We start from the raw sequence: 12,216 nt of genomic DNA, 5'->3' as shown, positions 1-12,216 counted from the left end.
ATTCATTCAGTTTTCCTGTCCCTTCCTGCTTTCTCATCTTTGCTTTTGGGCAAGTGTTGCCCATGTGGTCTCATTTACTTGACTGAACTAAGAAGCACGTTCCTCCGGTGTGTTACTGTTTGTTTTATAGGCCTGTCTAATCTTTGGCTGAAAGGTGGACTTTAGGAGTGGCTTCAGTTCTGAGTTAGCAGGGTGTCTGGGAGCTATAGCCTCGGGGGTTCCTCCAGTCTCTGTCAGACCAGGAAGTCTGGCCTTTCTTGTGAATTTGAGCTTTCTTCTATATTTTTCTCCCACTCTGTCTGGGGCCCTCTTTGGATCCCTTTTGGAGTGGTTGGTGGTGGTGGCTGGGCACCATCTAGTTCTTCTGGGCTCAGACTGATGAATGCTGTTGCTCATGTGGTCCATTAGTCCTTCTAAATTTCCTTGATTAAATGTTAGAAGCATAAGTTATTTTTCTTCCCCCCGCCCCCTTGCCTTTAGGCAGCAAGTGCTCCCAGCAGGAAGACAGCAGGAGTTCCATTTGTTGATAAATGTCTCTTAATAAACTGTTTTCACATTCTCCTCATCTATTTCGTTGTGGCCAGAAATTCTTCCTTAAATTAGAATTTTCTCTAAAATATAGTATCTAAGAATCATTTGGGGTTGCGAAATTCATAAACTTGAACCACCAACTACTGCTTGAATTATCTTCTACAGTATTACTCACAAAGTGTTGGTTAGCTCACTTTTACTAAAACTGAGGACACCCAACAACAGCATCGCTTGAGACCTTATTAGAAATGCAGAATCTCAGACCCCATCCCAGATCTTCCGACACAGAACCTACCTTTAACAAGATCCCGAAGTAATTCATATACACATTAAAGTGTGAGAAGCCCACACCTAAACACTCCCAGTCATGGGGAGCTCGCTGCTTCCAAGGCAATTCATCCCACATTCGAGCATCTTTTACTATGAGAAAGATCTTCATTACATTCAACCAAAATATTTCCCTAAAATTCCAATCTTGGTTTAAACCGGAAGCGTTCGCAGAACAAATCTAATTCCCCTTCTACATGACAATTGTCAAATAGGTGAAGACAAACACCATGTCCTATCTCGAGTTTTTTTTTCTCCGGTAAATTTTTCCAGTTCCTTAAACAAAATGCCAAGTTCTCTCTCCTATTAAAACACGTATGCTGCTGTTTCAGGTCTTGCTCTATAACCAGAGAAAGTAGAGATAAGCATTATCTTATATCAGTGTCCCCAAAGAATGTTGAAATGATAACCGTCTGGCATAAGATATGTCATCTCCATCTTACAGGGGTGTGGTCTCAATTTACCCCAACGCTGACCTTATTCTGGTATTGTGGATTCGAACTCATTCAAAATCACATCAACAAATATCAACTGAAGTTTTTACGTGTCCAGCATTTTATTGTGGAGAATGCAAAGAAATACAGGCTATTTCTCAAGGAATTTACAGTCTGTTTGGAGAAACAACATGTAAATATACCTGATGTTTTAAATACAGTGTATAATTAAGTGCCCTAATGTGCAAATTAGACTTTCAATATCCAGGAATAGATCATTATAAGTTGGAGTAATGAAAGAAGAACAGTATGATGGAATCAGCAACCACCTTCCATCAAGTCATTTCTGACTCATGGCGACCCCATGTGTTTCAGAGTGGAACCACATTCCACAGGCTTTTCATGGCTCTGACCTGTGGGAAGCAGATCTCCAGGCCTTTCTTCCAAGGTGCCTCTCAGTGGATTCAAACCAGCAACCTTTTCTTTAGTAGCCAAATGCTTAACAATTTGTGCCACCCAGGGACTCTCGTATGATGGGACAAAACCCATTACCATCGAGTCAATTCCAACTCATACCAACCCTATAGGACAGAGTAGAACTGCCCATAGCGCTTCCAAGGAGCGGCTGGTGGATTCGAGCTACCAGCCTTTTGGTTAGCAGACCAGCATTTAACTACTGCACCACCAGGGCTCCAATAAGATGATGAGATAGTGCACGCAATTTAAGGTAGAAGAACTTGGCGGGGCTCTTGGCTTTGATACACATTAGGACGGCTCTTAACCTTTTTGAGCTTTAGCTTCTTCATCTGTAAAATGTCAGTAACAGTAGTACTTGACATATAAAATGGTTGTGAGGCAAATACAAAACCATGTGTGGAGAACTTTGTTTAAATATTAACAGACACGTATGTGTTGTTATTATTAAGTTCAATATTCGGGCAGGAAAGAGATGCAATAAGAAAGAATGTTAGAGTGAGAACTAGCAGGAACAACAGGGCAGAGATGGAAGGAGCTCTGAGTGAGGCTGGGGACAGAAGTGAGACAGACTAAATACTATTACGATCCCATCCTCTTCAGCTGCTCTTATAAGACCCACACTAACTTCCATTCACTAGGAGGAAGAAGACCTTTAAAAGAGCTAGGAAGCCCTGACAATGAACAAGTCTGCCTCCGGAGGTTGTGAGCTCCCAGATATCACTGGGAGAGTCCAAATAAAGCATGGAAAATTGTGTTTCAGGGATGTTGGGGGAGAATCCCCACCTGGGAAGGACGTTGGACCAAATGACTCAAAGGCCCTAACTCAAATCTGCTTGAATCTGTGGTTCTCCCTGGAGAGAGCTGGTTGGGGAATAGCTCTCTGCTCAGCTGATCCCATGTTCTCTTTGCTTGTTGTGTAGACTGTTCAGAAGAAGCCTGACTTCCCACCAGCTGAGGACCCCTGCACCACCATTTACGTTGCTGCCACAAAGCCTGTCCCAGAGCCTGTCCAGGTGAGGAATCTCTCAGGGTCTCCCCTCTGTAGAGAAGGAATGGGCAGAGGAGGGGAAAGGGAGGCACCTTTATAGGGCTGACTACAACAAATTGAGGAATCCTGGTATGGGAACATAGGCCACAGCAAGCAGGCAGCAAGGGGCATCTGTGGCGTTGGTTGTAGTGCTTCCACTCAGATCTGATCAGAGATTATGGCTCACTGCATACTCACTGCATTTTTTATGCAAATAATGCACGCCTTCTGGGCTTATTTGCCAACTAGGCCCTCCCACTAGGTACTTTTGTAAGCATGCTATGCTAATTTTTTTTTTTACAGCAACATGTAAAAAAATTGGCATAGTGACGTGCAAGAAAATAACTCATGCGGCAGGGCGTGGGAGGGCACAGCTCGCAAACAAACATAGAAGGCGCACGTTATTTGCATAAAATGTGGTTCTTGCTAGTGTTTCTGAGTTGTCCAAGGACCATATCAGGATCAACTGTTGTAGCTGTTAAAAATAAAGATTCCTGGAACCTCCCACCCAGGATTCTGTTAAATCAGAATGTCTAGGGATAGTCCCTGGGTGGTGCAAACAGTTAAGTGCTTGACTACTAACTGAAAGGTTGGTGGGTCAAACCAACCTAGAATCACCTCAGAAGAAAGGCCTGGCAATCTCCTCCGAAAGGTCACAGTCCTGAAAATCCTATGGAACAGTTCTACTCTGGACACCTGGCTGCACCAAAAGTCAGAATCCACTCAACAGCGACTGGTTTGCTTTTTGATTTAGGGATATTACCTAGGAACCAACACACACACACAAAAAACAACAACCCAGGTGATGCTGAAGCACACCTAAGTTTGAGAATCACAACATGAGCCCTGTGGTTCTCAGCTCTAGCTGCATAACAGAATCACTAGGGAGCTCTGTGAAAACGCTCATGCCAAGGCCCCATCCAGCCCTATTTAAACAGAATAGTTTGTGGTGGAGCTCTGCATGGGTATTAAGCCTAAAAGAGAATATGTCATGCAACCCAGAATGAGACTTACCTATTCTAGGTCATAGCAAAATTGGCACATACTAAATTACTTCTTACAGGAATCTTTCTTTTTTATGAAATAGACGGAAATAAATTCTGGGCTAAAATCCCACCTCTTGGCTTTAATACTTCTTACACGTACATGTTAGGATGGTTCTTTTTTTTTTTTTTTTAATACCAAAATGCAAACCAAAGCCGTTGCCATTGAGTCGATTCTGACTCATAGTGAACCTATAGGTCAGAGTAGAACTGCCCCATAGAGTTTCCAAGGAGCGCCTGATGGACTTGAACTGCCGACCTTTTGGTTAGCAGCTGTAGCACTTAACCACTACCCCACCAGGGTTTTCTTTCTTTCTTTTTTTTTAATACAGTTGGGCTGTATTAAATAAAATGTTTTAGGAAAGAATCCAGGATTAAAAGACCTCAGAAATGCCTACCAAGTACCCCCCTTCTTCAAAGCCTCTACTGTACACAGAATCCAGGTATGCCTGGGCGTGCGCTGTCTTCATCTTTTTTGAAAACTAAAAAAAAAAAAAGTTATTGTGCTTTAGGTGAAAGTTTACAGCATAAATTAGTTTCTCATTCAAAAATTTATACACGAATTGTTTTGTGACATTGGTCGCAATCCCCGCAATGTATCAGCACTCTCCCCCTTTCCCTTTACACACCGGGTTCCCTGCGTCCATTTGTCGAGTTTCCCTCTGCCTTCCTGCCTTCTTATCTTTGCTTTTGGGCAGGTGTTGCCCATTTGGTCTCATGTACTTGATTGAACTAAGAAGCACATTCCTCACTTGTGTTATTGTTTGTTTTATAGGCCTGTCTAGTCTTTGGCTGAAAGGTGGACTTTGGGAGTGACTTCGGTTTTGAGTTAGCAGGGTTTCCGTGGGCCGCAGTCCTGGGGGTTCTTCCAGTCTCTGTCAGACCAGCAAATCTGGTCTTTTTTTTTGTGAATTTGAGTTTAGTTCTGCATTTTTCTCCTGCTCTGTCCAGGACCCTCCATTGTGATCCCTGTCAGAGCAGTCAGTGGTGGTAGCCGGGCACCATCTAGTTCCTCCAGGCTCAGGTGGGTGGAGGCTGTGGTTCATGTGGTCCATTAGTCCTTTGTCCTGATATTTTCCTTGTGTTTTTTGTTTTCTTCATTATCCTTTGCTCCGAAGCTGGGACCAATAGATGTATCTTACATGGCCACTCAAAAGGCTTTAAGACCCCAGATGCTACTCACCAAAGCAGGACACAGAAATTTTCTTTATGAACTATATTATGCCAATTGACCTAGATGTGCCCCGAGACCATGGTCCCCAGCCCTCAGCCCCGGTTAATTTGGTCCCTCAAAGTGTTTGGGTGTGTCTAGAACGCTTCTGTGACTTTGCCTGGTCAAGTTGTACTGACTTCCTCTCCTTGTCTTCATCTTCAGGTCGATTCTCAGTACATTGCCATAATCAAAGGGAGATTAAAAATAAATCAGACTTCAAAAGCTTTAAAAAAATTTAGATTTTTAATGAAGTTTGTGTGTGGAAAGAGAACTGTATGTTATACTACATTTTATAGCAAAACCTCCTAAATTCCCCCATCCCTGTCTCTTTCTTTATCTAAATCTCCTCTCCATCTGAGAGGTCTTTTCCCACCTCCTCTCCCCACCCACTCACCTACCTGTACCACTGCTCTCTTCTCCCTTCAGGTCTCACTACACAACTTAGTGGCTGTTGAGCTAACTCCAACTCATGGTGACTCCATGTGTGTCAGAGTAGAACTGTGCTTCATAGGGTTTTCAATGGCTGAGTTTTTGAAAGTATATCTCCAGACCTTTCTTCTGAGGTACCTCCGGATGGGCTCAAACTGCCAACCTTTTTTTTTTTTTTTTTCAGTTAGCAGCTGAACATGTTAACCTTCTGCACCACCCAGGGCCTTCTCAGGTTTCATGAGCCCTTTCTAAAGTTCAGCAATTTAAAACTCTCTTGGCTTCTGCAAATTGGACCCCATGCCTACCAGTAAAACAAACAATTTTCCTTACAAGGGAAGAGGTCAAAAGGGAGATGGTAATGAATGTAGTTCTCAGATCACTCTGGACAAGTCCTCCCATCTTCAGGTTGCATGTGAATGCTTAGGAGGCAGCTGTAACTCTTCTTGTGATGGGACAGGCAGTCTGGGGACCTGGGTTCTGCCTCCAGCAATGTCCCAGCTGTGACAGTCCCTGAGCAAGTCTCTATGCTATAGGATTTCTGAGGCCTTTTTCTTTTCCTAAGGATTGCTGTTTCCATTTGTAGCCTGTGAACTCAGTATCTGGTCCCTCCACTCACGGCAGCCTTCTGCTTCTCCACCAGGAACCAAACTCCATCACAGTCTATGCCAGTGTGACCCTTCCGGAGAGCTGACACCACAGACCCAGGGAAGGGACTTTCTGAAGGAATATGAAAGAACCAAAATAAACACGGAGCTGGGCCACAGGCCCCAGGTTCCCTGTGGCACTCTACACGTCTGTACCCTTCTCAGATCAAATCCTTGGCAATGTTTCTTCCACAACCACCTGTGAAATGGACACAGAAGTGAGGCTTCCCAAGTATGTAGCCTGCTCTGTGTGGGCACAGGCATGGAACAGAGCGACTTGCCACAGCTTTCCACCTCTGTGGTGCAGCAGATGAAATGATTAGCTTGAGTCCAGTGAGTCCAGACTTCTGTGCATCTTGCTCTTTGCTGGGACTGGAGAATAAAAGCCAAAGACAGAAAGCCAGAACATATATGACCTATCCCAGGCAGCTGCCCACCAGCCACTGAATCTGAAAAAGTTTACATTTAGCTGCTGTGGTTTGTTCTGGAAGACGATCTGATCACCGTGCAGACCTGATCCAGGCTCTGGGCCTGTTTCTCTCTCTCTGGATGGGCAACGAAGGGTGAATTCCTTATTACGTGTAAAACACTCTGAGATTATTGTATAAAAGAAGCTAAAAGGGTCGGTATTTTATTTGCAAAACTCAAAAGGTAAGGAGTCAATAAACAGAAAGACTTTGAGGTCTCTGAGCTTTGAATAATGGAATGACAACCATCTGAGAGCCTTAAAAGTATGATTCTGTGCAAATGACATTCAGATTTAAAGACAAGTGGCAAGTGTTTAGGGGTATGTGTTACAAAGGAACCTGGGATTCTCAGAAGAACTTATCTCAGGGAGATTTTTCATTTCCGGAAAGAGATTTTTTAAATCCTAGTTCTCTGTGTATTCCCCTGAACAACAAACCTGGAGCTTCAGGGACAAGTCTCTCTAACCCAATTCTGAGCTCACTTTCAGATCTAAGGTTCAATGATACTGAAGGCCAGGGTCTGTACCAGGTACCTTCTGTTTCCTGCATAGCTGTCCTCGTGCTAATTTCATCTTGAAGTAGAAAATGAAGGTATTTTGGCTTTAAATGACTGAACCCTCAGTAACTTGGATTGCAGGTTGGAGGCAGAAAGAACCTCTTTTGGCAAAGTCCTATTTTCTTCCTATTCTCTGCTCAGCCCCGAACCAAATCCATTGCCGTCGAGTCCACCCTGACTCTCCTTAATATAAGCTTCTCTTTTTCTTGTAGGTTCTCGTATACAGTTATGAAGCACTTTAAGAAATAACCAACTATTTCACAGTTGCATAGCAAGGGTCACCAATTTCCCAGCCTGGAACTCTGAGTTCCTGATTGCTTTTTGCCTTACCTCCTCTATTCTGTCCCTTCCCATTTAGGTGCTGTTGCTTGGTGGGTCCCATTTCCTAGTACGAACTTCTGTACTAGGGTTCTTAGTTGCAAGCAACAGAAACTGACTCTGGAATTATTTTTATAGGAATTCTACCGAAAAGGTATTGGTTGGCTCAGAGAATCGCTAGGAAGTTCTGCAAAACTATACTTTGAAAATGGGCAAGAAAGGGGGACACTAGGATGTGGCTAGGATTATAGCTAAAAGTCACAAAGCCTGTCCAGGGATGATGATTCTGGGCCTCACAGTTTCACTGTCACTGCCCCACCCCCAGCACTAGGCACTGGACACCACTGCCTCACCGCCCCCACTGGGCTTGGAAACTCAATATTACAGTTGCTGTCGCACTGTCAGCCACCAAAATGAGCTCTCCAGAGTCCCTCTTCCATCTTGCCATCTCTAGCTTCTAATTAAAAGTCTGGGACCAGTTGGCCAAACCTAGGTCACATGTTCATGCGCACCTCCAAGGGAGGCTGGGAATTGAAACTTGGCATTTTCCACTTTCGCAGTGGTTGGTGGGCTCTGCCTCTTATGAGTTAGGGAGTTCCCCAAACATAGGACGGGAGCTTCAGATAGGGACAGCCAAAAAAATCAAAAAAATGATAAATGTCCATTATACCATCCTTTTTATAACCTTAGGCTCGTTAGCTGTCTATACTCAAGAACTGTACAGCTACTAACTGGCCTTCGTGAATCCTGGGTTGTGAGCACTCACTCCTTTACGGCAGCTCCGATTGGCTCTAGCAGCTCAGTTCCCAACACCTGGGTTTTTCCTGTGGCTGAACTCTACCTGATGGAAGGGCAAAAACAAAGGGAGAAAGAAGAGGCTCTCCTCTAAAAATTCCCGAATCCCTGGGCTCAAGTCTTCACTGGAGGTGGAGGCTGTGTTCCAGAGGAAGTCTTCTGGCCCGTCCATCCTCCCTTGAATGTCCGTTGATGTTATGTCCTGCACCCTGAGACCCCAGATTACAAGTGGGAAGCAGAGAGCCTCCTCAGATGCTACTCTTCCCATCCTCCAGTTTTCTCCAAATTGCGCTGTAGGGGAGGAGCTGAAACATTCCTTTTCCTCAGGCTTAAAAAGAAAATGAGTACTCTAGTGTCTAGTTTCCCTGTGCTTCTTCTCTAATGGTTCTTTTCTTTTGACCAAGCATATCTGAATTCTAGAGAACTCAGAAGGAACTGATACCCATTCTTGGTTTTAAAAGGGACAGACGTTCTAAAGTACAACTGGGTGTAGTCCCAGGCCTCTTTAGGACACTTACCCCAGTCACATGCTGGGGCGTGATTGTTAAAGGGTGCATCCACTGTCGGAGAAACCACTAAGTATAATAAATTAATTATGCTAATGAAGCTTGTGTGTCTACCTCCTAGAAATAAATAAAATACTGCCAGTTCACCAAAGAAGTTGTACCTTTGTTTTGTGTTTCTCATGGAGGTATGTGGATAAACACCGATTAGTTCCATGGCCTTGTGTCTCTGTAGCTATAGTTATGAAATAATGAAGGTGGGCTGATTGATTTGATGAGTGAACTGTGAGATTTTCCTTTTCTGAGGGAGCAGGCAAGGGCTAGCTTTGTACCCCCTTCACCAAAGGCCCGGGGCCAGCCTCCGTACAAAGAGGAGAATTCTTTCTGAAGCATAGTTTATTTTTTTGTCACGGCCAGAACAAACCCATTCCCTGGATCTCCCCAATTTCCCCTCGTGAAGGACAGTTAGAGCACGGTTTCTCAGTAGCAGCGATATTGATGTTTTAGGCTGGATAGTTCTTTGTTGTGGGGGCCTGTTCTGTGCAATGTAGAATATTTGGTAGCATCCCTGGACTCTACTAGTTAGATGTCAGTAGCCTATCCCCTGCTCCAGTCCTGACAATCAAAAATGTCTCCAGACATTGTCAAATGTCCCCTGGAGTGTGAACTCATCACTGATTGGGAACCACTGATCTAGACAAAAGCTGACCTCTTGGTCAGCATGTACGAGACTAGTTATACTTCTAAGTCTGTGGAGCAGTTCTACTCTGTAAACATGGGATTGCCATGAGCCAGAGTTGACTCAGTGGCAAAAGGTTTGGCTTTGGTATATGGCAAGAAGCAAATCTATCAAAAATCATGTTTTGAAAGTGTCCACTTGGTCACTTAAGCATGGCCCAACTCATGCCAGAACGCCCAAGGATACCTCCACCTGAGAATCACTTGGGTGGCTTTTTAAAAATACCGATGTCTAATCCCTACCTGAAACCCAGATGAAATCTGAGTTGAGATCTATAGAACCACCAACCTAGAAAGAAGCTCCATAGTCATACCTGAAAGAATTTTGTGAAGAGTTCCGCGCAACAGCCACAAGAGGGTGATGTAGCAATAAATTTCTCCTCACTACAGCCTCCGCACCACGTCTTTTGTACCTAAAGAATGTGGCCTTAGTCACAGACTCCCTGAGACCTTAACTGGTTTCTAATCAACTCAAAACACTTACAGGCTGGAGGCCCAATGTGGATTGATGAGAGACTCTAATCAAAGTCACTGCATTGTTTATTTCACATAAGACTCCTAGTTCTACTCAGTGATTTACCCATTCGCCAAATAGTTATTATGTTTTACTATGTGTTCTGGGTTTACTATGTGTTAGAGCTCATAATCCAGTGGAAGATATAAAGGACACAGTTAGAATATTGTGAAAGGTGATTGCATGATTTACTGTCCAATCTAGGACCCATTTGAAAATAAAAACCAAACTCATTGCCAACAAGTCGATTCCAATTCATAGCAACCCTGCAGCGCAGAGTAGAACTGCCCCATAGGGTTTCCAAGGAGGGAATGGTGGATTCGAACTACAGACCTTTTGGTTAGCAGTTGTAGCTCTTTAACCTCTGCACCGCCAGGGGATGCAACTGATAATTACATCAGGTCAACTGGTGGGCAAATCAGAATGTGTAGTCACCTTAACGACAGACAAAGTAAGGGGTCTTCAGACGACACATAGGAGGTGCACCCAACTCAGACTTCAGGAGTGAAGAGAGGCGAGAAGTTTACAACAGAGGAAATGAAGTGGAAAATATCCAGGAGTTAGACAAAGATGGACACTGCAACTCAGAATCAAAAATGTGTTGTTAGATGCCGTCCAGTTAGTTCCTACTCATAGATTTTAACATCATTGCTTTTTAACACTTTTTTTTTGAAGTTATACTTTAGATGAAGGTTTACAGAACAAACTAGTTTCTCATTAAAGAGTTAGTACATGTACTGTTTTATGACATTGGTTACCAACCCCGCGACATGTCAAAACTCTTCCTTCTCGACCCTGAGTTCCCTGTTACCAGCTTTCCTGTCCCCTTCTGACTCCTAGTCCTTGCCCCTGGGCTGGTTTTCCCCTTTAGCCTCGTTTTGTTTTATGGGCCTGTCTAATCTTTGAGTGAAGGATGGACCTCGGGAATGACTTCATTACTGAACTAAAAGCATGTCTGGGGGCCATACTCTCTGGGTTTCTCCAGTCTCTGCCAGGCCAGTAAGTCTGGTCTGTTTTTGTGAGTTAGAACTTTGTTCTACATTTTTCTCCAGCTCTGTCTGGAACCCTCTATTGTGATCCCTGTTAGAGCAGTCCGTGGTGGTAGCCAGGCACCATCTAGTTATACTGGATTCAGTCTGGTGGAGGCCATGGTAGACGTGGCCCATCAGTCCTTTGAACTAATCTTTCCCTTGTATGTTTAGTTTTCTTCATTCTTTCTTGCTCCCGAAGGGGTGAGACCAGTGGAATATCTTAGACGGCTGCTCACAGGCTTTTAAGACCCCAGACGCTACTCGCCAAAGTAGAACGTAGAACATTTTCTTTATAAGCTATGTTATGCCAGTTGAGCTAGGTGTTCCCAACATCATGGTCCCCAAAGCCCTCAGCCTAGCAATTCTGTCTCTCAGGGAGTCTGGATGTGTCTATGGAGCTTCCATGACCTTGCCTTGTACAAGTTGTGCTGTTTTCTCCAGTATTATGTAAAGTCTTGACCTTCACGAAAGTTACCACTTGCCTGCTGTCTATTTAGTGTTTTTCCATCTCCACCCCTCCCCTCCCTCATAACCATCAAAGATTGTTTCTTTTTGTGTGTAAACATTTTCATGAGTTTTTACAGTAGTGGTCTCATACAATATTAGTCCTTTTGTGATTGACTTTTATCACCCAGCATGGTGCTATTCAGGTTCACCCGTGTTATGAGATGCTTCACAGATTCATCGTTGTTCTTCATCATTGCATAATACTCCATCGTGTGTATGTACCACAGTTCGTTTATCCATCCGTCTGTTGACAGGCATCTAGGCTGTTTCCATCTTTTTTGCTATTGTGAACAATGCTGCAATGGACATGAGTGTGCATATGCATATTGGTGTGACAACTCTTATCTCTCTAGGATATATTCCTAGGAGTGGAATTGCTGAATTATATGGTATTTCTATTTCTAGCTTTCTAAAGGGAGCACCATATTGTTATCTAAAAAGGTCGTATCATTTTGCATTCCCACCAGCAGTGCATAAGAGTTCCAATCTCCCTGCAGCCTCTCCAACATTTGGTATTTCCTATTTTTTTGATTCATGCCAGGAATGCCAGGGTGAGGTGGTTATCTCATTGTGGTTTTGATTTGCATTTCTCTAATGGCTAGTGATCAAGAGCATTTCCTCATGTGTCTGTTGGCCGCTTTAAAGTCTTCTTTAATGAAGTG

General features: G+C 43.8%; 1 protein-coding gene across 1 annotated transcript in view; it reads left to right on the top strand.

Annotated features, from left to right (window-relative positions):
• The window catches only part of SLAMF1 (signaling lymphocytic activation molecule family member 1), a 58,961-nt gene extending 47,077 nt beyond the window's left edge, over positions 1-11,884 (top strand). Inside the window, exons 6-7 of the mRNA XM_003415189.3 lie at positions 2,690-2,782; positions 6,122-11,884. Coding sequence (XP_003415237.2) covers positions 2,690-2,782; positions 6,122-6,172 — 144 coding nt within the window. The 3' untranslated portion in view covers positions 6,173-11,884. The remainder of the gene's footprint in view (positions 1-2,689; positions 2,783-6,121) is intronic.
• Positions 11,885-12,216: the final 332 nt, after the last annotated feature.

Source organism: Loxodonta africana, chromosome 3, assembly GCF_030014295.1.
Source record: "Loxodonta africana isolate mLoxAfr1 chromosome 3, mLoxAfr1.hap2, whole genome shotgun sequence".
In the NCBI taxonomy this organism is placed as follows: domain Eukaryota; kingdom Metazoa; phylum Chordata; class Mammalia; order Proboscidea; family Elephantidae; genus Loxodonta; species Loxodonta africana.
This window is presented reverse-complemented; position numbering and strand designations above follow the sequence as displayed.